Genomic DNA, 27,671 nt, shown 5'->3' with positions numbered 1-27,671 from the left:
CAAACTTGTACACCACCCATCTCACTTCAGGAGACTCCTGGCAGTTTAGCTAAGTATATTGACTTATTATTGATGTTTGTTTGCCAACCTAAGTATCTTTCTATTTATAATGTATACAGCAAGAGCAAGAGCACTTAGACTTATACCACTTCATTTACAGCCCTCTCTAAGCACTTTACAGAGTCAGCATATTGCCTCCCCAAATCTGGGTCTCATCTTATTGACCTCGGAAGGATGTAAGGCTGAATCAACCTTGGGCTGGTCAGGATCAAACAGAATTAGCCTTCAATACTGCATTCTAACCACTGTGCCACCATGGCTCTCATGTATATTCTTCTTTCAGAAGCATCCAGCATTAGGATAAAAAAAAAAACTATGGGCAACCTAAAATGTAATCTTCCTTCTGGTGCCTCTCAAAAGATGATCCAATCAGTCACAGGATGATCTAATGACTTCTATGCTGACAATATCAGCTTCAGCTCTCTTCCAGTATTCATCCGGCTTTAGTGTATCTACCAGTAGTTCTTCTTCACTCCAAAGAGTCTTTGGTCTAAAATCACACACTACTACCAGTGATTCCTGTATGGCCACTAAACAGATTTACAATGGTATTAGGCCACTTGCTATGTTTATGGCATTCGGCAATCTTAGTAGAACATTCTACTTTGGGGGCATGTATCTTCCTACACAGTAAGTCCTTTAGCTATATTAATACAGATCGCTATGATTGTGGAACAAAACCTGTCTGACCAGGCTTCCTTGCTCTTTCCCCTTTGTACATTTGAGTTTATAACTGAGGCCTTTCAACAACCCTGTGAGCACTTACTGAGTTTCTTTGTTCCTGGAGCTAGATCAGCAGACTTTCCCTGCCCTATCATTTCTAAGATTAAAACCATTTTCTATGGATAATCCCACTTTCAGATGCCCACAATGCATCTATCCAGAATGACAGAATAACAGAGTTGGAGGGGTATTGGAGGCCTCCTAGTCTAATCACCTATACCATTTCAAATAATTGGTTGTCAAATCTCTTCTTAAGAACCTCCAATGTTGGACCATCCACAACTTCTGGAGGCAAGTCATTCCACTGATTAATTGTTCTCACTGTCAGGAAATTTTTCCTTCATACTAGATTGGTTTACTCCTTGATGAGTTTCCATTCATTGTTTCAGGTGCTTTGGAGAATAGATTAACCCTCTTCCATGAGATTCTTGTTTCTACTGCCTTCAAGCTTACAGTCACCTCTCTTCATAGGCATTCTAATTTATTTATTTTTTTAAGATTTCTCGGGGGCCTCTTTCCTTTGATGAAAGGCAGCCCTTCCACAAAGGTTTCTCTCAGGTACACAATATTCATCAAACTTTTCCAAGAGAAGTAGGAAGTAGGAGCAAAGGTAGAGGTGTTTTTTTTAATGTACTCTACTTGTGTGATTTCATGGCATAAGTGGAATGTGTATGGTGATGTGCTGCTCAGGGTTAAAGAATTGGCTCTGCTGGCTCCATTGCCACTGCCTGACTGCTAATCACAGAATAACTGATTGGTGCACTAGGTATTAAGATTCATGTCTGCTGTCAACTGGCTTGCAAAATTCCAGAAACGTTAACAATTGGCTCTTGTAAACCAGTAGAAGCCACCTCCAGCACACTATTGGATATGTACCTGGATTTCTTCTGCATTCAATTGATAACAGTCCAGTAACAAGAAAACCCTTTCTTCTCAAAAGGTCATACAATACAGGCTCAAAAGTTTCAATGAATACCACTTTGTTTCTATGAAGCTGAATCACCGGTTCTTCCTTGCTACGTGTTTCAGTGGATCTGCAGTAGAACGAGCTGTTCTGTTCGCTTTAATTAGTACAGCATTAAAGGAATGATGGTACAATCAGAGGTGATTAGAAGGAAATGGGTGCAGGAAAGAACCTGGGAAGACAAAATAAAGATCTGCTTGTGTGGAAATGTCCGGGAAAACAAAGAAATAGAATGCGAATGGACAGGAAAGAACTATCCTCAAAACCTAAAGGCAGGGACCAAATCACCTAGCCAGTGAAACTTGCCTTCCTGCATGGATGGGAAGAGCAAGGAGACATAAATGACCATTCAGCGCCTGCAAAATCAGTAGTGCAGATTGAGTTGCTGAACCATTGAAATCTGGACCCATGTTTTTAAAGAACAGCACGAAGAAGCAGCTTAGGCTACCATGTGGAAAAAATGCTGGACCATGAACAAAACAGCTTGGCCTGAGGATTTGGGATCCATGAGTCAGGAGCTGGGCAATTATAATGCAACCAGATTTCAACACATTTAATACTAGGCATTAATCTTTTGTACAAGATCTCCATCTAGGCCTCAGTGGTGGTCAAAATAAGGCTAAGCAAAAGATCATCCCTGAGTGATCCTTTTGTTTCAAATAAACATTTCTTGTAGATATGCCTTACCATGTTTCCTAGTTCTCTGACTGTGAAACACCAGATGTGAAGACTCTTGATACCTCAGCACCTTAGATATCAAACTGATTCTACCATTATTTCCTTGAAGGACACCAGTTTGCCTCATTTTCTGACAAGATCTTCTATGAAGTTGTCTTCTTTCAAGGTATTGGGCTAGATGATATGATACCTCATGCAGGGGTGGGATGCTACCAGTTTGGACTCATTCTATAGAACTGGTTGTTACGATTCTGCGCAGTTCGGAGAACCGTCAAATCATGCCCCTGGCCAGCCCCGCCCCTCTCTGCCTGCTCCTTCCCTCCCCACCCAGTCAGTTCTTATCATTCATGCCCGATGTCGTGTACATGCCCGACATCGCTGACTGCATTCTCCCCTGCCCAGTCACTCCTTAAGGTATTTAATTTTTTTTCCTCCCGATGGTCTGACCATCAGCTGTTCTGACCATCAGTTGTGCCGGGATCCCCTCGCTGTCATTACTTCACCCAGGAGGCTTCCCTGAGGCCCAGGAGGTTAAAAGGGGCGCACAGGTGTGTGTGTGTGCTCCCCACCCCCAGCAATTCCTGGGAATCCGAGAATCCTTCTGGGAGCAAAAAAGTCCCCCCAGGAGGCTTCCCTGAGGCCCAGGAGGCAAAAAAATGCAGCGGGGGTGGGGTTTGCTGAAAAAAAGAGAAGCCACTCCTACCCAGTCACATGGCCCCGCCCACCTGGCCATGCCCTCCTAGCCACGCCTACAGAACCAGTTGTTAAAAAGTTGGAATCCCACCCCTGACCTCATGTAGAACTTAAAATTATTTTAAAAATAACATTAGCCCAAATATAGAATCCTTCCTCTTCATCCAGCAGTTCTTAGGTAAAAAGAAATTAATTTTGCTTCTCTGTATATATTATAGTATTATTGTGTTGTTGCTGTTATTATCATAAAATGGGTAACAAAGCTTTTCTATTTCAGTAAGAAAGTCAGTTTGGCTCAGTGATTAAGACATCTGGTTAGAAAGCAATAGACCATAAGTTATACATACATACATACATACATACATACATACATACATACATTTATACATATACATATATTTTTATATATATATACATATATTTATACACACACACACACACACAAACACACATTTGTTTTCTTAAGTTTTCGTGAGTATTTATATGTATGGTATTCAGCTTTGTTCAGGTATTTTCCCACGTCATTATAGTTGTGCTTTTAAAGTTGTAGCTTTAGGCAGGGCGGGGATGCCCTGTTCCTACAGCCGATCATAAAGGCAGGCAGATATCCAAGGGCCTGAATTTAAAAGCACAACTATAATGACGTGGAAAAATACCTGAACAAAGCTGAATTTGAAGAGAGAGAGAGAGAGAGAGAGAGAGAGAGAGAGAGAGGATGGATGGAATATAAACTAAATAAAGAAATAAAGCTGTTTTTTCAACAGTAAGTCTTTTCTTCCTGTCAATTTAATCTGTAAATTGAAAGTTACAGTGTGTACATACATATTTTATGCCAAACAGGCAAGAGGACCATACACTGACACACACATACATGCCGTAACTGCTGACCACTAATGTGAAATTTAATGTAAGATTCACAGCATTTTCCCCCAGTTTTTCAATTCTTCGATTCACTTTCCAGACATGAGCTTGGCATCCCATAGTCTGAAACTGATTTGTTCACTGCAATCTGCATTCTGCAATGCACTATTAATAGTTTCCATACAATCCCAGAGCTCAGGTTCTTTACATTTCCAACATTCTGTTCTGTAATTCTTTAATTCAAGATTTGTAAGTCCATTCATAGAACATATTTAACCCAATCTACTCAAAGGTCTGCAGAAATTCTTGAATGTAATTAGACTAGATGGAACCATTGATTTTAATGAAGTTTCATGTTTGCTGTCAGGAGGAAAAGCTTCTTTAATCTGGAAAGCATTCAAAGGATATCACTTTTCTAGCCAACTGAGATATCCAGCTACCATTCTTTTCATGAAAAAGAACAGCCAAGTCATTGGCACATTTTCAAAGAGGCACTTTGTGATCTACCAATAACAACTATGAAATTGAATATTCCAATCCCATGGGAAATTATCAAAAGATGGCATAACTAGGTCCAAGGCAATTAATTGTACCAGAAATATGCTATGCATTTCTCTTAAAAGAAATACATGTCAACATCAAGTAAATGGCAGAGTTCTTCTTTTTATCCCAAGAAATTAATTGATTACTTTTCTCCACAAGACTGCAATCAGGAAAAGAGTGCATTTTGTTTCAAAAATCTTATTCAAAATGATGAATGAAACATTAAATGAAACCCTTGCTTGCGATGTGGTTTAGCAGACGTTTTGCATTGCTTATTTCAGATTAGATAGAATTGAAAAAATCAGGAAATATCAAAGACCAGTGTGCAAGGCAATTCATCAGAACATGCCAGAAACTGACACCAAGTGTAAGATGTTGAAAATCCTATTAGGTCAACTTGGAAAGGACATACACCAACCACTTCCTTTGGGTTACTACTAGATAATTTATCTGCCTATTCCCTTTTTAAAAAGCTTCAGCACCTATTTATTGGCCCGTGTTTAGGCATGTAGAAGATTCCATTAAGAACTCAAGAGATCAGTGAATTCCATGTATGGATACTCAAATTCCACTTTTTCTATATGCTCTGCATTGGTCAGAGGCACCACAAATTCCTGGGTCTGAGATTCACCAACCAAGTACTACCCTATGGGAAGGTTTCTTTCCTACCCTCTGGGAGAGGGAAGTAGTCTGCATCTTAAAACTATGGTGTGGATCCCTTCACAGTATAAAAGAGTTGTATTCATATGCACATAAGAGCATAGCAATATAAAGAGACATCTGTGGAGATTATCAGTCATCTAAGTCAGGGGTCTCCAACCTTGGCAACTTTAAGCCTGGAGGACTTCAACTCCCAGAATTCTCCAGCCAGCAATTCTGGGAATTGAAGTCAGCCAGGCTTAAAGTTGCCAAGGTTGGAGACCCCTGATCTAGGTCTTGGTTTCCCAAAAGTGCTTTTTCAAGAGACAACTGGACTTTCTTGTTTTTCTTTGAAGAAGAAAGTTTTGCTTCTCATCCAAGAAGCTTCTTCAGCTCTGACTGGAGAATAGGATTTATACTCCTGTACAGTATGATCAGCTGTTTACAAGGAGTATAAATCCTTCCATTCCCCATCATCCAGTCAGAGCTGAAAAAGCTTCTTGGATGAGAAGCAAAATTTTCTTCTTCAAAGAAAAACAAGAAAGTCCAGTTGCCTCCTGAAAAAGCACCTTTGGGACAATATGAAGAGACAGTTCCAAATGTTGCCATGTGAAGACGCCTAGCCTGTTAGGTTGGTGCATCTCAGACACAGCTTTTTAATAGATCCTGTTCAGCTCCAGGCAGTACAATAAAGAGAAGCACCACTATAATCAAGCACATGCTTGGCTTGGAACGTAAATGTTTCCATTACAACATTGGCTCAGTTTTCTTTTCTTACCTTATTAGGATCCACCCCTTCCCTCCTGCTCCTGTTACTGCTAGGCTATTTTTAAAATGCCTATAAAACATAACAGACATTTTGGACTGGTAGCATCTTCCAGGATGATTTATCTGTAGCCCAGCACAAGCAAACGTCATCGTATATTTCATCACATTGACAGGCAACATTCCAGGGTTTGTACAAAGGCATGGCTCCTTTTTCCAGGACAAGCAGTCAGTCTTAGGAGCTTCTCCACTAATTCTTAATCACCCCATCAATAAAGCTGAAGAACCATACTTTGGTCATTCTCAGCTGCTGAATGATTCCTCCTCAAGACCTTCACAGTCAGCAAAGACACTTTCAGATCTTTCCTTGTTCAAGAACTGTAATTATTCTCTTCAGAATAATTATTTTTTGGGGACACTGTTGATGAAGTATACAATCCCATCTAAAACACAAATTGTGACAACAGCAGAAATTAATCGCCCGTAATATTTGCTGTCAGTAGGCTACGTAAACAAAAATTACTGGGCTTTTTCCAAACAGAACAATCCATTTTGTAAGAGCTGCAGTGGGCTGAAATGGAAGGTGATAAAATGTGATTAACTACGTGCACTTAGCGAAGCTTTCTTCTGAGTTAACATGGAGTGCAGTTGTCCAATGAGGCAGAGTCCTCCAAACCATGAAATCATCTTTGGAGATATTGTTCTCCCAACAACCTCTTATTTCTGATAACAAAGCTGCAAATATCTGAAGATTTAGGATCTAGCTTTTTAAAAAAAAGTGGGGGGGGGAATGATGGTTACCTTTCTTATAAGGGATTTGGACTTTGAACTGGTTAAGATATATGAAACAGTATAAAATTTTGCATGCTGCGCTTTCTATTAGCATTCTGTCTGGCTCCCTTGGACATTTACATGTGCATACTGTGTGCTAACCTAGCAGCAGGATGCCCGCTGGTGCTGAATGACATTGTAGACTCTGTGTATCCCGACAGGCCCCCTGCTGTATGCTAATGTGGGGACAGCCCAGACCTGTTTTGGATCTCATTTCTTCCCAGTCCCAGGATGACTGAAAGCCAGGGGCATAAGCTAAAAGATGGGCCCATTTCAGATTAGATCTCTAATAACAAGGACCTTTCTGTTAAGCTACCAAGTTGTTTTCACTTGGTGGGGTGTGTTCTCAAGCTGGGGTTCCATCAAGCCCAGGAAGCAATATATCAGTCAACTATTAATTCGCCTCCCTCACATTCTGCTAGAGAAAACTTCCCTGAGGATGGACTCCAGCATGGATCCCAAGCTCAGAAGACAAAACCTCTGGTTGAGGTGACTGACCCAAATCCTGCAGCTTTATTCTGGAACACGTACATTTACCCTCATTCGTAGTTGTTCTTAGTGATGGCACTAGTAGTGTGATATTGCTGCTCAAAGAAGAACCCACTGTTTGATCAATACAGTCGTGGCTAACTTAAAGTATCACCTCACTGCGCTGCCTTTCCTCATTCTGAAATAGGAGGCATCAACCATCATTGCACCCTGCTTGGCTATTTATGGGACTCTGCCTCAATTTTCATCTTGTATGGCAAGGTTACTGGTAAACCAAGGAAACACTCAGCCCTTCGGATGGACACAGCATGGAAAATCTCATTTTTTTGCTTTTCCTCCATATCTACTTTTTACATTACCAAAAACAGCTCTATTTCATATTCTGAATAGTTCATCATTATTGTAGTCTTCCTTACTATAATTTTTTCAAGCAGTCTGGTCCTTGTTCACTTGTAAACATGACGAAGTGTTGAGGGTACAAGATTAATACACTGGAAGTAGTCACATCCACTATGTTTAACTAATGAATTAAATTTAAATTAGATTTTTGTCCTGACCTGACTCAGTTTTTGGCTTGTGGTTTCTGCCCTCTACTCAAAGCCAAGTATGGTCCTTGCCTCCCACAGTTGTACAGTTCTATTTATTAAATATTTTGATCAAGGCTAGCAACCAATGCCTAGCCTTTCCACCACACTTCCATCCTTTATCTTAAATCCTGGCAATACTGACAACAGCTGGGAAGTCAGAATTCCATCAGAGCTGCTTGACATACTTAGACAAGTGCCTCTGAAAAAGGAGGGCCTACCATTGCAAAGTATACAAGATACTTAAGGAAAAACGATTTTAAAAATACAATATTTAAGATATCTCCTACTCCCAATAATAAAAATAGAGCCAGAAAATCATTTGGAAATATTAGTTACTGTAAGGGAACAGATACCAATACATAGGCTGCCAAATATTCAACAGTATCAGTTGCTAAATAACAGATGTCAGATATCAAAGTCTATAGACTGTTCATTGTCAAATTTCAAATACTGTTAAGTATCACATAGCATGTTGATTACACATACTACAGCCTAATATCCAATTTTGGCAACTTTTCATGAAAAACTGTTCTGGAGTATTTTCAGAAAGATTTATGAGAGTAAAATTAAATTAGCTATAAATGTGATGAGTGTCATTTACTAAAAATTTAGAACAATCCTTATACAGATCCTTTCCAAAAAATGCTACCAGTCACTCAGAACCTAAACATGTATCTAGTTTAGATCCTTCACAATTGTTTGTCCTACATATGTTGAGCTGATTTATGCAAACAGATGAGCTAATAAAATCCTTTCTAGACTTTCCATTTTAAACTGCATGGGGGAATAGATATTTGAATGCTTCCACAAGTGGAAAATTGCTCATGCCATCTGGAGAATCCTTCTGCAAAAATCAAACTGCTCATTGTGTATATTTTGAAGCTGACCATAGACTTTTATTTTGAGGACTCAATCTAGACCAACCTAAAAATAAAACATAAACTCATCTACTTGTCATGTGATTAAGGTAATGTATAATTTGTCTCCCCAAAATCTCATTTTTTAATGTGGAGGGATTTTTTTTCTTACAAAGAAAAAAAATTAAACAACTAAACCTCCCATCTGAAGTCTTTACAAACCAAAAACAGTTTTATTTGCTAAATGAGGCTAAATTTGAACAATTAATGGGAGGATTTTTAATGTGCAGGATCAAGATCAAAACTTCTTCTTGTAGTAAGAAGAATGACGACAAGCCTAAAGTACATAGTTCAGGATTTAACATAATTTCATTTAATCTTCTGAAACATTACATAAAAAACCTTTATGGGTTGGATCCACTGAAGCCAGATTAGCCAGTATTAGTCTTCATTGAAATTGGTGGAACAAATTCTTAAATAAATATGTTGAAAATAAATGTAGCTAACTTATCTCAAACAGTATATTTTGGGTTGCATCATACTAAATTAGGGCTTGAATAATAACAGTTTTGTGAAAACACGGTTGTCTGGGTTTACACAATACTGAATACCAAATCATATGGTATCTGAGTACAAAGTCAAACAAAATCAAGTGAGCCACATTATAGTTTATCATCCAGTCTTTAAAAAAAACTACAAGATGAAGGACAACCTCAGTCCTAAACCCAAGCTTTGGGCTTTCAAATTCTTTTATATACGAGAACCCATAGAAATAATATACCATGTAATCTGTCTGCTGATAGAATTGATATCAGTCATGGAAACGGATTCCCCCACTATCTATCTCTGCATATCCTCACACCTGCCTCATGCTTTGGAGTGTAAGGGCTGCAGAGGGAGTAGAAGAAGATGAAGAACTGCTGTATGACTACAAGTCTGCTTTCATGGATTTGAAAGCGGTCCTTATTTTATCTTTCTCCAATATGTTACTTTTGGCATACATTGATCTATAATCCTCATCATACCCAGAGGACACACCTGTTGATCACAAAGCAACAGGAGCAGAGGAACAACTCTCCTTGAGTGCATCAATCACCCAGATGGTCTCTTAGTGGAAGCCCTATTTTTTCTGTCAAATCCATGATATATGTTACAATGTGCACTTGTACATTGGTTCCTGCTTTATTTATCTTCTTACTAACTGACCTATGAACATTGCTTTGCTTCCCAGGATGTTTTAGTGAAAGAAGGCGGTGTGGGTGAATGAAACCAATTTACTAGGTGTCCTGGGCATTTTTATTATGCCTCTGTTCTGCTGGGCTTCAAATAACAACTACCCAATCTGCTCTCTCCCTGTATTTTAAAAATGAATGGAATACATTAGGTTAGCTCTTCAATGGTAATCACCCCAGAAGGCATTGCCCCTACCTTGCTAGTATCATATGGTTATGCAGACAGCTGTGCAGCCACTTTCAATAGGATAGTTGCTATCAATTTTATCCCAGCACATCAGGTGCAGAAATCAGTTTGCTTTCTCTGAGAGTTTAATATTCATCAATCTGGCAGAGTGGCATGAGAACAGTCCCAGGTTTTATCTGTCTCAAGGAGGCAGTGCCCCTTGAACAAGAAAGCCCAAAGAGGAAATGTTTGAGCTGATAAATGGATCAGCCTTGGTGGAAAGAAGAACCCTGTTGGCAGAAAAAGACTTATAATAAATTATGGTGTTCTATAATGTAGAACCTATGACCCATCCAACAAAATATATTGTAGGAGCCACTGCAGGGGGCTTAATTACCTTGTCATGTTTTTGCTGCCTGCCTGGGCTGCAGAAATGAGGAGATGACATGAAAAAACTGTCATGAAATCTGCAACTCTTACACTGTAAAAACATATGGACTACACAACTCGATCAGCGCAAAGCAATAGACGCAATCGATGTAGACTTCTGTAAATCCTTTGATTCAGTGGTACAAGACAAACTACTCCAAAAACTAAAATCTTACAATATCTCTGGACACCTGCATAACTGGATAGAAGCATTCCTGTCAAACAGACAACAAATGGTCAAAATTGGGAGCATCCTATCAAATTATGTACCTGTCAACAGTGGTGTCCCCCAAGGTAGTGTTCTGGGACCAACTCTTTTCATACTCTACATAAATGCCTGCATTCTCTTTGCTGATGATGTAAAGCTATTCAACACCACAGACAATACTGCTACCCTTCAAAAAGACCTTGACTATGTATCAGAATGGTCAAACAAATGGCAACTTTAATTCTCAACAAATAAATGCTCTGTCCTACATATTGTCAAAAAATAAATAAATCAGAAAATAAAATACAGGCTGAATAGTCAAGATCTTGTTGATGATCCAAACTCTGTCAAGGATCTTGGAGTACTCATCTCTAAGTGCTAGAGCCCATTGTAACTATATAGCCAAAAAGGCATTAAGAGTTGTTAACCTAATCTTACCTAGCTTTTTCTCTGGTAATATTACACTAATAACTAGAGCATACAAAACATTTGCTAGACCAATACTCGAATACAGCTCATCAGTCTGGAACCCACATTACGTATCTGATATTAACACAGTTGAGAAAGTCCAGAAATATTTCACAAGAAGAGTTCTCCACTCCTCTACTCATTGCAGAATACCTTATGCCACTAGACTCGAAATTCTAGATCTAGAAAACATAGAACGCCACCTTCAGTCCAATCTAAATATAGTATATAAAATCATACATTGCAATGTCCTACTGTCAACGAATACTTCAGCTTCAACCATAACAACACAAGAGCACACAATAGATACAAACTCAAGTTTAATCACACCAAACTTGATTGCAGGAAATACGACTTCAGCAACAGAATGGTCAATGTCTGGAATACTCTACCTGACTCTGTGGTTTCATCCCCTAACCCCAAAAACTTTAACCTTAGACTGCCTACTATGGACCTCACCCCTTTCCTAAGTGGTCTGTAGGGGGCGTGCATAAGCGCACCAACATGCCTACTGTCCCTGTCCTATTGTTTCTTTTTTTTTTTCTTATATGTATCCATGTATTCATATCTATGTTTTTACTTATACCTATTATCTTGTAACCAAGTGACAAAAATAAATAAATAAATAAATAATAAATAAATAAATAAATAAATAAATAAATAAATAAGGATGTCACAAAACTGACAGAGCTGTGTTAGGCTCAGGCCATTCAACATTACATAGGTTTCATCAAAATGCATACAGGAAGCATTATGGTCCTGAATTGAGCTTCCAGAAATATAAGCATTGCCTGCATTCACTGAGGAGAATCTCAGCCAAAAGAGGAAACTGTACTAGAGAATGGTAGGACATGTCCTCAAAGGCAGTGCTTGCAAGGAGACAAAATTTCATGTAGACTCATAGGGTGCAATGATGTAAGACTGGATCCCCTTTAAACACAATGTATTACACCCTGGAATGAATAACAAAATTATTCCAACTCATAGCAAAACTTTTTTTGGTTAAACTACCTCACCAGCCTGTACATTCAGTGACAATCCTATTCCATTTGTGGGATGGGATGGGGTCTTGGATTCCTTTGTAAATTTATTTCATGACATAATTCTACTGAGACCCTACTATGTTCTGTAACAAGTTGAACGATTTCTTGACATGTAAGGCCAGAGTCATTGATTTATGGATAAAAAGGAATTTCTCACTTGTGTTTTGGGGTCCATTAGATAAATAGAAATGGCAGTTCTGCTTCTTCACACAACAGGACTTTAGCATTTCGCTGGATTCTATACAGTGATATACAATACAGCAAATCCTCGCTACAGCAACAAAATTCTAATAAGTCCTGGTTTGATAAGTCATCATAAGGACTAATATTCAGGATTTTCATTAAGAGGAATGCAGCAGCATGCACGCTGGTATATAGAGGAGCAAAGCAATTTCATGTGATCCTTGTTTAATTAAAAGGAGAATGAATGGTGTTTGCTGGTAAACAATGTGTAACTGTATGTCTTGGAAGATTAGCACATAATAATACTTAATGGACATAGCTGCTAACCCTGATTTGGATGCCAAAAATAGTCATTCAGTGCTCTGATTCCTATAAATTACTCAGCATACATTTTCCAACCAATACCTAAGCTTAGGAGCCTCTTAATTACTTTTGCAAAGTGGATGTATGTATGTGTATATGCAGCTATGAGTTATGTGTATGAGAGAGACAGAGAGACAGAGACTATGAATGCCACAGGGATTTCTTTCCCTAAGAAAACCGAATAACTAATACCAGAGACTGTGAAATAGATTGTATACTATCTAACCTACCATCTTCAACAGCTATGCCAGCTTGAGACTTTGGAAGCTGTAGTTCGATTACAATTAGTAGATATCAGTTGGGAAAGAATGTTTGGAGAAGAACTGGCATTTTTTTGAGAGATGTTTCTCTCAAATCTTGCAGTGAAAAAGCACACAACGCTCCCCCCCCCACTATGACTAATCAGTCCTTTAATTTGGTCACATGACTTGTTGTTATTGTTACATATAGAAGGCAATGATGTGTTCAAATCTCAACAAATGAATGCTCTGTCTTACATATTGGCAAAAAAAATAATAAAAAAAAATACAAGCTGAATAGTCAAGACCTTGTTGATGATCCAAACTCTGTAAAGGACCTTGGAATACTCATCTCTAATGACCTAAGTGCTAGATCCCACTATAAATACATAGCCAAAAAGGCATTAAGAATTGTTAACCTAATCCTACGTAGCTTTTTCTCTGGTAATATCACACTACTAACTAGAGCATACAAAACATTTGCTAGACCAATACTTGAATACAGCTCATCAGTCTGGAACCCACATTACGTATCTGATATTAGCACAGTTGAGAAAGTCCAGAAATATTTCACAAGAAGAGTTCTCCACTCCTCTACTCGTTGCAGAATATCTTATGCCACCAGACCTGAAATTCTAGACCTAGAAAACCTTGAATTATGCTGTCTTTGGTCTGAACTAAGTATGGTATATAAAATCATACATTGCAATGACTTACCTGTTAATGAATACTTCAGCTTCAACCATAACAACACAAGAGCACACAATAGATACAAACTCAAGGTAAACCGCACCAAACTTGATTGCAGGAAATACGACTTCAGCAACAGAGTGGTCAATGTCTGGAATACTGTATCTGACTCTGTGGGTTCTTCCCCAAACCCCAAAAACTTTAACCTTAGACTGTCTACTAGTGACCTCACCCCTTTCCTAAGAGGTCTGTAGGGGCGTGCATAAGCGCACCAATGTACGTACCATCCCTGTCCTATTGTTTCTTTTATTTTTCTTATATGTACCCATTTCATGTCTTCATAATTATGTATATACTTATACCTATTATCTTGTAAGCGATTGACAAATCACAATAAATAAATAAAAATAATGTGAAACCACCACTGCCAGTTGTTTAACTGGCATTGACCTTCATGTACATCGAGTGTTTCCTAAGATCCTAGGGTGTAATAATGTATTGTTGTATTTATAGGCAGGGGTGGAATTCAAATTTTTTAACAACCGGTTCTGTGGGCGTGGCTTAGTTGGTGGGCATAGCTTGGTGGTCATATGACTGGCTGGGTGTGACCAACTCAATATCACTCACATTGAGGCACGCATCTCCTCGCCTGGCCTCTCATGACTGTGGGGATGCTGCAACAGTCGTAAGTGTGAAGAACAGTCATAAGTCACTTTTTTCGGAGCCATTGTAACTCTGAATGGTCACTCCACACAAGCAAAGTACCAGCAAAGGAGGGCAAAAAAACTCCTGAAACGTTCCTGAGACAGGAAGTCTAGTCCTGCCAAGAATGTAATAAGGGTTAATGGAGAGGCAGTTTCTGTAAGCAACACCAGAATGTTTCCTTCCTGCCTTCCTTACAGGATTAGGCCAGTAATTTCTTCTAACAACCGGTTCTCCGAACTGCTTAGAATGTTAACAACCAGTTCTAGCGAATAGGTGCAACCTGTAGAATCCCATCCCTGCTGGGTCCAAGCAATGTGGCTTTTTGTAGTTGACAGATGGAAAATTTGTCAAAGTGTAGATTTGTTAAGTGTCATCCCAGAATTTTTTTCATGACACCTAGTGGGATCACTGTAGCTGGTTTATATCATAATCTTTCAACTTTGATTTTCAGAGGCTGATATTAATAAAGGAGAATATTTGTAGCTCAGGGTTGACATGAGGGGTCCTTGGTGTTCTCTGAGCTTGCTTGTTTTCTTGCAGATGTTTCACTACCCTAACTAGGTAACATCATCACTAGCATTTATGATCAGAGCACCAAGCTACAAATATTCTCCTTTATTAGCAATAGCACTTAGACTTATATACTGCTTTATAGCCCTCTCTAAGCAGTTATTAGTACTACATATGGGCCAGTGGTGGCATTCGACCGGTTCTGCCCAGTCCTGGAGAGCTGGCAGTGGCGATGAGCAATGCAGACCGAACTGGTTCTCTCCGCTGCTCTGTGTTTGGCCCACCCACCCGCCGGCCTCCCATACTCACTTTTATGGCCAGAATTCGAAGCGCAGCTGCTTTGCGTGGCGCAGAATAGAGCTGCGTGTCAGCTGCTGCAGCGATCGACATCATGCAGGCTTGCAGTTAGAATGCCTCTGCGCCTGCACAAAATGCACGTTTGGCACGTGCGTACATGCAAAGTGTGTGTACGTGTGCAAAGCAAGCCCACCAAGCCGCGCCCACCGAACCGGTAGCAACTTTATTTGAATACCACCACTGATATGGCATCAAACACTTCAGACAGCATGCAAATGGGAAAAATTTGCCTGCAGGCACACTTCCACCAAACAACACTAGCGCTGATGTTGTTAGCTAGTTTGACTAATGAAATGTCTGCAAGAAAGCAAGCAAGTTGAGAGAGCACCAAGGACCCCTCAGAGCTTGATATATTGTAATATTTATTTATCTTATTATTTTCTTAATATATCTATTATAGATCTATGATGATGATGATGATGATGATGACGGTGATGATTGGTGGCATAGCCAGTCAATATTTAGACTAGATTTGTAATCTTTGTCCATTTATCAAGACCTTTCCAAAGACATGGGATAGGCAGATATCATTGTTTGATGGTGTTCATGTTATTATCACAGGATGTCAGCTGCTCCAAGTAAAACTGCCTTTTGCAATTGAATGATGGTGATATGGTCAATGTCAATGGTGTTCAAGTGGTGATCCAGATGTTTTATGGATGTGCCTTTTTGTATATAATTGAAAGCAGTGAGCATATATTTTATAACTGCACTTCCCCCAGTAATTATTTGCTCATAGCACTCCATCAGAAAAAGAGTTTCGTTTATCCCGAGTGTGGCCCAATCACTTGATATCCAAAAGAAGCTATTTTCCATGGCAGCTTCATGAAATAGTTCATTAGCTGCATTGGTCACTTTCTGCTAGATTTAAGTGTGGTGGGAAATGAATCACAAGATGTTTTTCAGCAGGTAGGTCCCTGCTGTTTTACAATTTAGTTTCTCAGCAAAGTCAGCACAAAACTGAGAAACTGGTTGCAATAGTAATAGTAGTAGCACAAAAGTAGAAGCCCTGTAGATGGTTCAGTATTTTGGGTAAAGGTCAGAAAGCTTTCACTGCTTTCACATCAAAATGGATCAAAGGGTAAAGCATTAGGATTAGTTCAAATTAATCTTCGGTGGGCAGCTTTATATACTTTTTTCCAGTGAAAAGCTAATTGCATAATGGGCGTTTTGTTTTTAACCTGTCATTCTGAATTGGTGGAAAATATAGAAGCTTTTGCACTGTAGCTATGTAAAGTTGGAAGATATTTGAGATGTGAATCAAAGTCCATTTATAGAGATGTAGCTTAATTTAGGTCAATGGTTTCACACAAAAACTTTCCAAAGCTCTGGAATGAGTATGGAGATTTCAAAGCAGAGATCAGTACTGTCTAGAGCAGGGCTGTCAAAATTACAGCCCATGACCAGATGCATCACGCGCTGGCCATGCCCATGTCCAGTTTAGCGAAGGGGGAAAAATACATCACATGATGACACCATGACAATGCAAGTTTGATATCCCTGGTCTAGAGTATAAAAGTTTGTGGAGAACTTATGATCTAGGACGATTTTATGGTTTTATCTAGAAACATGATTCTATATTATAGAACATTATTATCCATCATTATATTGCTGTGCTAGAAATCAGTCAATCAATCAATCAATATATCCATCCATCCATCCATCCATCCATCCATCCATCCATCCATCTATCATCTATCAATGCTTCTATATCAATCCAATCAATCAACTCTGAGAAATGTACAGCATCATTAATACAGTGAAACCTCTTCCATAACCATTCCCTAACTAAAATGTAACGAAACAAGTCACCCAACTGACTACTTCAAATGGAAGTTCTAAGTCCTATGCTTATTTTCAGCAAGCAAGACCATGAGAATGCAGTAATTCCCTCCATTTGAAACAGTTGAGATCCTTCAGTGCCTTTACAGCAATGTAACCTCACTTACATAAAAGTAAGAGAAGCTGAGCTGGATCACATCAAAAACTTTAGATTAACTTCTCACAACATCTGGTAGGTGCTTCTGTGAAACTCAGACATGTGTGAACGCAATATAGACCTTTTTTCTTACTTCTCCCTAGCAGATTCATTCACAGAGCTGCGGAACTCGGTGGTTTCTAAATTTTATGACTAGAAGTTAGTGACAAATTATTATCCATGTAACCCAGTGTTTTTCAACCTCACCAACTTTAAGACATGTGGGCTTCAACTCCCATAATTCCCCAGCCAGAATCATGGAGTTGTCAGCCACAAAAAGTTGCTGAGAATCAAGTAATCTAATCCCCTTTCAAAGCTATCAAAAAGAGTAGTGATCATCACATCGCATAACCGTGTATTAGGCCCATTAATAAGGGGTTGCATCAAAAGTTTCCTTTCCTTTCCTGATTTAAGTCTCCTGCCACTGACTTACATTGGATTTTTTATTCATGGATGACTTTACCACACATGTTGCTTTTTCTCCAGAGTAAGAGTTCAAATTTGGGATTTTTTAAAAAAATTTCTCTCTTTGTAACAAAATCAAATCTGTTTTAAGGTACCTGCACACTCATACGTCTATTCAATAGGAAGTATGTTTGCCATGTGTTTCCTGGGAGAGATTGTAAAATAGAAATGGAGCCTTTGAACAACTGATGAAATAAAGTCATAACCAAGGAAAGCCTGAGCTAACTGAATTTTGAGAAGGTATTTATGGGCATGATCACTACACAGGGCAGAGGAGGCTAGCTTGTTCACCAAGTACTTGCTGTGGTCGATGGAGCTTATTACAAATTTACCAAGAGGCAAACTGGTAAAGTGTATGCATTTATCTATTTATGTTTTTGATATACTATCAAAATCCAAACTTTTCCTGGCAATTGACAAGAATAAAAAGCAGAATAAAAATAAAAATTTAAAAATTCAACATAATTAAAGCTACCCAATACCATGCAACAGTCAAAAGTCTCTTCAGCTTTCAAAACTCCTGTGGAATAATTCCGTCTGGACAGGCTTTTGAAATGATACCCACATTGTCCTAAATTCTGGAAGAAGATTCTTCCATAATGTGGGAGTAACAGCCAGGAAACTTTAGTCCAGGGTCTCCTAATCTCATTACCCAGGGTGTTTTTATGTCTATGGGTATGTCTCCCTTTGACCAAGAGAAACATTCTCATCTGAATCAAGCATCCTGGATGGAACCTGGAAAAAATGATCCTGTACATTCATAGGAACCAAGCCTTTTAAAGTTTGCTATTCACATTTTAAACTGCATGAGGAGCCCAGTGACACCCAGTGGAGCATCTGCAATGTAAATTTCTCATTCTAATCTATTCAGGCTCTGTTGTCTTCCATTGCACTTACTTTTTACTTTTTCCAGGTGGGTGGTTTTTCATGTGAAGTAATAAGTTGCCTCTACTTGTAATGCATTTATTTTGTAAGATTGCCTACAAGGCTTAGGTGGGGCCCAATCTATTTTTATAAATAAAGATAGTGCTGGCAACTGTTATGACTCTTGGCATATTGGCATAAGCCGTTGTGGCTCAGTGGTTAGAGTGCAGTATTACAGGCTATATCTGCTGCCTGCTGGCTGCCTGCAATCACCAGGCTCAAGGTTGACTCAGTCTTCCATCCTTCTGAGGTGAGTAAAATGAGGACCCAAATTGTTGGGGATTATATGCTGACTCTGTAAACCACTTAGAGAGGGCTGTAAAGCACAGTAAAGCAGTATATAAGTCTATAAGTGCTATTACTATTGTTATCTTCCATTGATAAATTAATCAATCAATTACTTATATTAATTGAAATAGCTTAAAAATGAAATCAAGTGGGAACATGGTCACTGTGAGCACCACATTCCTACTCATGGGTGTGTGTATGTGTGTGTGTGTGTGTGTGTGTGTGTGTGTATGTGTATAAGTATGTATGTATGTATGTATGTATGTATGTATGTATGTATGTATGTATGTAGGCATATGGTGCCCTTGGTGAAATAAATAGAAAATGCCATGGTAAGAAAAAGAGTAGATAAAGGTAAAAGTACCATGCATAGCTTTGTTGCACATCATGAAGTTCAATTTCCTATATATGAGCTACAACAGTTACATAGTTGGTAAATATCTCCTTTCCTTCTGACATAGACATATGTCCTAATAATAAGTATAGCAATGGTTGGCATGCAGGAATTTTAGGAGGGGTTAGGATAGGCAATACTTGCAAGCACTGCTGTATCTATAGCATGTTTTTCAAACTTACAACTTTAAAATGTGTGGACTTCAAGTTCCAGAATTCCCCAGCCAGTATGGATGGTGCTGACAATAAGCTATGCAGAGCAATAGCTTTATGCATATAAATTACAATCCTAAGATTCTTAATGGATCTTCTCAAATGCTAAATTAACACTGAGGGAACAAAAGGCCTTTCTTCTCAGGCAATTCTCTCCAGCAAGGTCTAATGTTTCAACCTTCCATAACTTCCATATGTAATGGAAAGAAAACTGTGTTCTTATTTCTTTGATTGCATTTGCCCCAATATATTATATGCTATCTTCACATGGAAGGCCATGGAAGTAACAAGAGATATACCAATCATTAAAGAAATATAAATCAAAATGAACATACTGGATGCCTAGGTCTCTAAATCTAGTGTGAGAAGTTCTGTTCCAAGCTGACAAGTGGAATCTGGTTTGCAGGGCAGAAAAAAGTCATCATGTGGCACCCCTGACCTGGTTATGATTTGCAGCAACTCAGAAGAGAGTACTCAATAAAATCTGTGCCATATAATGATCTATTGCACCCAAGTAGCCCATCACACTTAGCACTCATCATATGGTGACAATTTCAGCCAATCTTTATGCAATGGGGTTATTTTTTGCCACAAGAAGGTCTATAGTAATAATTGAATGTATAGAAGATATTTAGGACAAAAGAGTCATCCTCTCACTTTTCCTTTTTATGGAAAGAATCACCAATGGAATCCTGACCTCATTGCAATACACTGCTTGTAAATGGGAAGCCTTATGGAATCTAAGCATACTTTAATGCATAATGCATAATGCACAATATTATCTTTTGAGAGCTGAATACAATGAAATTTCATTTTATATGCTGATTAGTATACATTTAAAGTGATAATAAAGATTCTATTCTATTCTATTCTATTCTATTCTGAGGAAGATACTAAGCTGTTGTACACATACATAATTCCATTATAAGATCTGCTGCTAATTTATATTAGCTGAAATACCTGTCCTTGTCCTTTATTGGTCTATTTGAAAATGTGAAAATAAGGCATTATCCTATATCAAATGCAAGCAATTCAGTTTGCAAAGTTGATTCATTATTTTATCTGTCCTCTCAACAAGCCGATGTGAGATTTAAATGGTATTTAAAGACAGAAAACCAAGACTAAGCTGAGAAAAGACTTCAAGTCAGCTCTCCCAAGATTGAGCCCTTGTAGTTTGATTAAACTACTTTTTAAATGTTTACCATCTGGTTTTCTTATTTTTGCCATAAAGCTGTTTGCCTCTTATATTTCTATTTCAAACGTCTCTGGCTTTTTTCAGAGAGAGACATCATTTGAGTGCCAATGTCTGGGTTGTGAATGTTTGACATTACTGTGAGGTGACTGAAGAGTATCTTCTCACTGATAGATACATGGGATGTTTTTGGACGTTGAAACTTATTGTTAGACTCAATTTAATGGCAAATTAAAGAGCAAGAGTGGTAGTTCAAAGGACCAATCAGATCAATAGGATTACATATTTCTTAGTAATGGGTGGAAGACAGACCAGACTGTTCTCCCTTGTCCCAAAAACAAAACATACAAACAAACAAACAATAATCTCTGTAGAATAAACTTCTCCTGGTGTCCTGTAATTAAGCCAAAACTCATTCCTTCACACAAGTTAGCCATGCAGCAAATGACAGAGCCTGTGGTCTTTTAGCTATCAGGGCACAGAGAACCCATTTGTGCTATCCAGTCATCAAATTCCATATACTGGATATGTAATTCAAGAGAAATTTTTCAATTTTTCCTTTTATCACATAGTCATCTTTGTATAGTGCATTGCTTTCTCCCAAAACTTAGTAACATTGTAGTTATTGCAAAAATGCATGTTTTAAAGAAGCATTGGCTATGACTATCATTGTTGTATCTTATGATTCTTGATGAATGTATTTAATTTTTTTCTTTATGGGCACTGAGAGTTTATGCACCAAAGACAAATTCCTTGTGTGTCCAATCACACTTGGCCAATAAAGAATTTATTCTATTCTATTCTGTTCTATTCTATTCTATTCTATTCTATTCTCTCCAATAAAATGCTATCCTAGACAATCCTTTTCTATACAGATATAAGGGAAAGGGAAATGAGTCCATGTGGGTTTTATTCCACTAGTTGTAGCTGACTTTAGGGGGGCAGGTGCTGATCTCTGTTCCTAAGCCATTGAGGCAGTGCTGTCTGAAGACATTTCTGCTGCTCCTCTGGCTAACATGAAACCACACTGCAGCATAGACTAGAGTGTCCAGTGAAACATCTTCCCACAGAAGTGATACCTATTTATCTACTCACATTTGCATGCTTTCGAATTGCATGGGCAGCAGGAACTGGGGTGAGTAATGGGAGCTCATTCCATCATGTGACACTCAATTCTCGAACCTGGACTGTCAGCTTTCCAGCCAACAAGCCCAGCATCTTAACCTTATACAGATGTATTAGAGTCCAATAAATTCTAATTATTATTTTTGTTGTATTAGTCACAGTTTAAGGTGAACTGACACTGTTGCTATGAAAATTAAGAGACTCTCCCATTGCTTAAGCTATATATATAAACCTCTAATCCCTTATTCCCTCCATATTTAACATCTGCATATAAAATTGATATATTGATAACAAATATCTATAGAAACTAAAGTATGATTTTAATTTTAAACAATTTAACCAGTGTTCGTGTATCTTGGGTATGTTAGAGGCTGAAAAAGCTGCTGTCCCAAAATGTTAGCAAATGTTGAAGCTGCAAATATTTCTACTAAGTTACATCTGATAGATGATATTTGTCTCTTAGTACAGTATATGTTAAAAATTCATCCTCATATCTATCAATTGGTCCACAGTCAATATCTCACTTTCATCTAATTTTTTCCATATTGCCAGCTTTCCGCCAATGTTAAATGTTGGATTTTCCCATAAAGTCAATTTAGCACGGGAAAAAGGATCAAATATTTCTTTTTTAGACATTACTTTCCTAACTGATATATTTCCAGAGGTACTAGAATTTTAGTATATTTAGATCCTAATACCATCCATCTAACCGAAGGTACGATATATATTTATATTCCAAAGTTGTCCAAATCAGAAATTTAACACCAATTATTGGCTTCCAGTATTAACACTTGATAATAGGTAAGCTTGGTAACATACCACCGGATTGGGAAAAACAAATTCTCCCCCACTAAACGTATTTTCTGTAAAGATATTCTCAGTATTGAAAGAAAACCATAAAACAAAGACATTACTTTCTAAAAATATTTTCTGGATATTTGAACAGGAATTCCTCTCAGAATAAAATTAATCTGGGAATAATATTCCTGTTGTAGGGAAAGACCAGAGATCTGTTTGTTGCAATAGTGAGACTTCCCATTATGAAATTAATACCTTCTGATGAGACCTTTTGGAATTGTATTAAAGGTAAAGCTTTCCCTGTCGATTTGTGTCCAACTCTAGGCACAGTGCCCATCTGTTTCTTGGCCAAGGAAGTCAACATTGTCCGAAGACATTTTCTGGAGTGATGCGATCAGTATGGCTATACGCCAAAGGCTATTACCTTCCCACTAAAGTAGTACCTGTTAATCTACTTGCATGTACATGCTTTCAAACTGCTAGGTGAGCAGGAGCTGGGGCAAGGAACAGGGGCTCATCCATTGTGTGATGTTCGGGTCTCGAACCCGGAGTGTCAGCTTTCCAGCTGACCAACTTGGTGCCTTTAACTGCTGAGCTACTGAACCCCTTTTTGGATTTGTATTAGCTATAATAAAATAATAAAGATTTTTTACCATGTTGAACTAAAAATAGCCCTGCTCTCTAGGACACATTGTGACATACAATAATTGAATTCTTTATTGGCCAAGTGTGATTGGACACACAAGGAATTTGTCTTGGTGCAAATGCTCTCAGTATACATAAAAGAAAAGATACATTCGTCAAGAGTTGAGAATCATCAGGTACAACACTTAATAATATTGGTGATACATTTACAAATACATCTTATTGCGAATATGTAATTATGATTTACATTTTACGTTATTTACTAATATATTTTCTATTTTTGTTCTATCCAGTCATACCAGCATTCCCAGCTTCTATAATATTCTGATGTTTCTTTTTCCTTAAGTGCTAAGGTTAACTTGTCCATCTCTGCACAGGCTGTTATCTTCTGTATAACCATCTCCTCTGTTGGAATATCTGCTTGTTTCCAACACTGTGCAAAGGTTATTCTGGCTGCAGTAAGAATAAGGTTAATTAAAGAATAGCTTTTTTAGTTTCTAATGCAGTAAGATGAGTATGTAAATTCCTCCCACTACAGATTAATTGATGTGGGCCTTCTAGAATAAAAATTATTGCAAAAGAAGCCCTGATTGCTACTGCACTAGGATTATAATTCATGGTTCTATGGGATGAAAAGCATTATTACATTATATTATATTAACAGAAATACATTTGTGGTTTCTTTTGAAGCTAGTAACTTTGTGAGATTCCAATTTTGGACTAATCTGAAAAAGGTACTTTCCAGACTTTCATAAATGATAAGAAATGATCCATTGCAACTTGGTAAAAGAGCAGAAAGTGCTTTGCCCTGGGAGGAAAATAGATTTTTCAGTATCACATCATGGTACAGAGGGGAAGACAAAGGCATGCAAATGTGACATGACAGTTTGAGTAGGTTGATCATAGCTGAGTCCAGCCAATTTGGCCCAGGCATGGGCCAAACTAAGAATAAGCTCAGGCTAAGCAAGACTGTCATGATGTGAGTAAATTGCTTTTTTTTCATATTCCTAATATCATAGTAATAAATACAGCAAATGTAGGCTACACAGGTAAAATGGCTTCTTCCCACTCAGCATTCTACAGATGGATAGGGGCAGTTATACTCTCATCTGTAACTAGGATAATGGGGAGCACAGCCCCAACATTGGAAGCCCTGAGTTTCAGAATGGTGCTATGGAAGTGGACTTTGAACAAAGTACAGAAAGTACATACAACTGTAGAGCTTGAGAGGGAGGGGCAACACTCCTGGAAGAATAATGGATTTATTAAACATTAATCCCACATCATTACCAGCAGAAAAGGACCACCATTACCCAGGTATTGGTTGTGTGTTTGATACGTCTGCTCCCTCGTTCTACTTAGCCTTGTTTTTTTCTGCCACCCAAGCAGAAAACACCCTGGTCTTGAGTAAGAGACCTGGTTGGGTGGTGCAGGTGAGCTCTAGGCTTTTGTTATTAGGCAGCTACTGGATGGAAAAGAATATATTAGTAGGGTCTATTATCTGTGCCTACTATCAGAGCATCCATAATTCACTTGTGACTCATAGGGAAAACACCCAGGACAGTTTGTGTCTTGAGAATGAGGCATAGGAAATCTAAAAATCACTCGTTCTTTGGGTTGAAATATTTTCCTTGGCTGTCACCTTTGGAGCAGCACCACCACCACCTGTTTGTCTCAAGAAATCTAGGACCAACCCAAGCACAGCAGAAAGAAAGAGGGAGGAACCTGAAGAAGAACACTGAAAATAGGGCTGATGCCCTTCTGGGGGTGGGGGGAAAATCCCCTGCCACATATTTGCTAATTGCAATATCAAGTCAAATCCCAAGGGCATGAATACAAGTGAAGAATTTGCTTATGAACATGTAGACCTACATCAATGTCAAGACCCTTGATTAATCTAGTTGAGACATTAACTCTCCAGGATTCTAAGCAAGAGTTTTTGACCCTATCTACTTACTCCTTTCTCCCCAATCCTGGAAAATCTGAAATCTCAGTATCTAAAAATTTCGGCTAAATCTGCTAAAAATTTATCCTCTAGCTGTCAGAGGAGGAAGGTGACAAGGTGGCTTCATTTGCCTCACAGATGTGTGAAAATACTATTAAACACCAAGAGAAACAAAACAGCAAGACTAACATCAACCTCAGCAGCGGATATTTCTGACCAAATCTGATTTGTCAAATTCAGTGCTATAGAAACCGAAACCCTCCTATCTTTAAAACTGATCTGACACAGTTCAGCTTCTTAACCTCTTTTTTTTTTTTTAAACTCCTTTACAAATTCAGATGTGGCACTTCCCTTAATGCTTCTTGCCATTTCTTTTATTCTAATCAATAGGCGCAATCGCATTGTCCACAACACACACACACACACACACACACACACACACAGATCTTGCAGTCTGATAAAAGAGTGGGAAACATTTGACAACGCATCAATGCACCTACACCTTCAATCATAGTTTCATCTCCCAACCCTGCCATCCTGCCTTTGAACTCTGCCCTGAGATGCCACTGAAAAGATTATGGCTATCTTTAGTTGGGGGGCGGGGGTGGGGGGCGGTGAAGCCTCAAGACACCAGTGACAACCACTCTCTTAACCTAGAGTAGTTGGGTGTCTGTGGATGTGACACGCCCCTCCACATTTAAATCGAGTTGCCAAAATTCTAGTTGTGGGGTAGGGCTGAGGATCAGCAGGTGTACCCATCCCACATAATACGTCCATCTTTTCTCACCTCAAACCCCAAACGGGGCTGGGGGGGTGGGAGAGAAAAAACATTCTCAAACCCCTAAACCCGGGTCCATCCTTCTGTGACACTCTTCGTCCCCGCAAGGCGGAGTGCAAAAGAAGCCGCTACTCCTCAACCCCCAAACTCAAGGGAGAGCCGGTACTTACTGCTGGTGCTCATGGTGATCCGGCGCCGTCCTTCTCATTCAACAAAGGGAGGGAAACGCTCGGCGAAATTCTCTCGGGTTCCTTTCGTTGCCTCTGCCCTCTCTTTTCTTTTAGAGCAGAACCTCCTCTTTTCTCCCCCTTTCTGCTTTCGTTCTTTTCTTTAAAAGAGAGAGAGAGAGAGAAGGGGGCGGGCGAGTAACCAGCTTCCCTAGAGAAAGAAATGTGTATCTTCCATCAATTGCAGCCTAAGCGATGCGCAGGTATTTCTCCTTGACCCGGTGCTATTCTCTCTCTCTCTCTCTGGGCTTCTGGCTTTCTGCTCAGTCTTGGGCGGTCAGAGAACAAGGTTATAAACAGGAGCGAAAGGCAATCGAAGGCGAGGAGGAGGAGGAGGAAGAGGCGGCGGCAGTAGCAGCAGCAGCAGCAGCAGCAGCAGCAGCGCCCTGGGAATCAGACCGGGCAAGGTGCCTTCTGGGCTCACACCCCCGCCGATCTCCGAAGATCTTCCTTAGCTGGGCTTGGCCTCCTACTCCCGGCTGCTACGTCGTCTTCGGAGCCTGGAGCTGTCATGCAGTGCAGAGCGATGCCAGCTCAAGCCCAGCTACAGCCGAAGGGGGTGTGAATCGGGGTGGGGTGGGGGGGGAGAGAGAACCGGGAGGGGAGCCGAGTCGATGCGCACAGCTCGCTGATCGAACCAATAAGCCAATTCTTCCCTTTGGTATCTCCGGGTCCTCCCCCCCTCCTCCTCCTCCTTCCTTGGACGATTTACACCGGACTTGGAGCTCCAGATCCTAAACCTACTCGCCTAGCGCTCGCCTCGCTTCTTTCAGCCAATAGATGCCTTTTTCAGGTGCAGCGGGAGGAGTTTTCGTGAGGATGCGGCGGGGCTGGCTGCAAATTTGGATGGAAAAGGGAGGACCGAGAGGAAGGGGTGGGAGGCGGGAAAATAGCTCCATTGGGCAGGGTTTGCTTGGCGACTGGTGAAAATGGGATGTTGCCTTCCGCCATCTACTGGTGGCAAAGTGGCTACCGTCGCAACAGACGTCGCATTCAGTTTGCAAGAGATTGAGAGGGAGGGACGGACCTGTGAGGTGTCTACATTATATTAGGGTTAGTGAAAGCCCAAACACACTACAGTCTTGTGGAAATATTTCATGCTGGTTTCAAATATCAGTTGGGGAACTGCTTCAGTCATTTGGTGTCCACCTGTAAAGTAGGATAAATAGAGCCAGGGACTGGTGATTATTTTTCATTTAGTGAAAAGTAATAACCAATTTTGGCTGATAAATTACTATTTGCAACAAGTACAAAGGGACTGAGTCAGAATTAAGCAGCAACAGTGTGTTTAAAAAGCATTTGGTGTTTTATATGCCTCATAATAGAGATATTCTGAAATGGGAAGAAAAATATTTCCTTTTTAAAATAATTATAAATCACATCTACATACAAAGTCCACAGCATAATTGACTCAAGG

At 39.3% G+C, this 27,671-nt stretch overlaps 1 protein-coding gene across 8 annotated transcripts in view; it reads right to left on the bottom strand.

The window, feature by feature from the left end:
• The window catches only part of ABLIM3 (actin binding LIM protein family member 3), a 179,881-nt gene extending 152,785 nt beyond the window's left edge, over positions 1-27,096 (bottom strand). For 4 of the 8 annotated variants that reach the window (XM_087924530.1, XM_087924523.1, XM_087924525.1 and 1 more), the window contains exon 1: positions 26,198-27,096. In XM_087924530.1, coding sequence (XP_087780656.1) covers positions 26,198-26,210 — 13 coding nt within the window. In that variant the 5' untranslated portion in view covers positions 26,211-27,096. The remainder of the gene's footprint in view (positions 1-26,197) is intronic. The other 4 variants (XM_087924527.1, XM_087924528.1, XM_087924529.1 and 1 more) reach the window with 2 other exon arrangements.
• Between the last annotated feature and the right edge of the window lie 575 nt (positions 27,097-27,671).

The sequence above is a fragment of the Pseudonaja textilis genome, chromosome 2 (genome assembly GCF_049901715.1).
Source record: "Pseudonaja textilis isolate UNSWEBS1 chromosome 2, rPseTex1.2, whole genome shotgun sequence".
Taxonomy (NCBI): domain Eukaryota; kingdom Metazoa; phylum Chordata; class Lepidosauria; order Squamata; family Elapidae; genus Pseudonaja; species Pseudonaja textilis.
The sequence above is the reverse complement of the archived record's forward strand: the minus strand, read 5'-3'. Positions and strand labels throughout refer to the sequence as shown.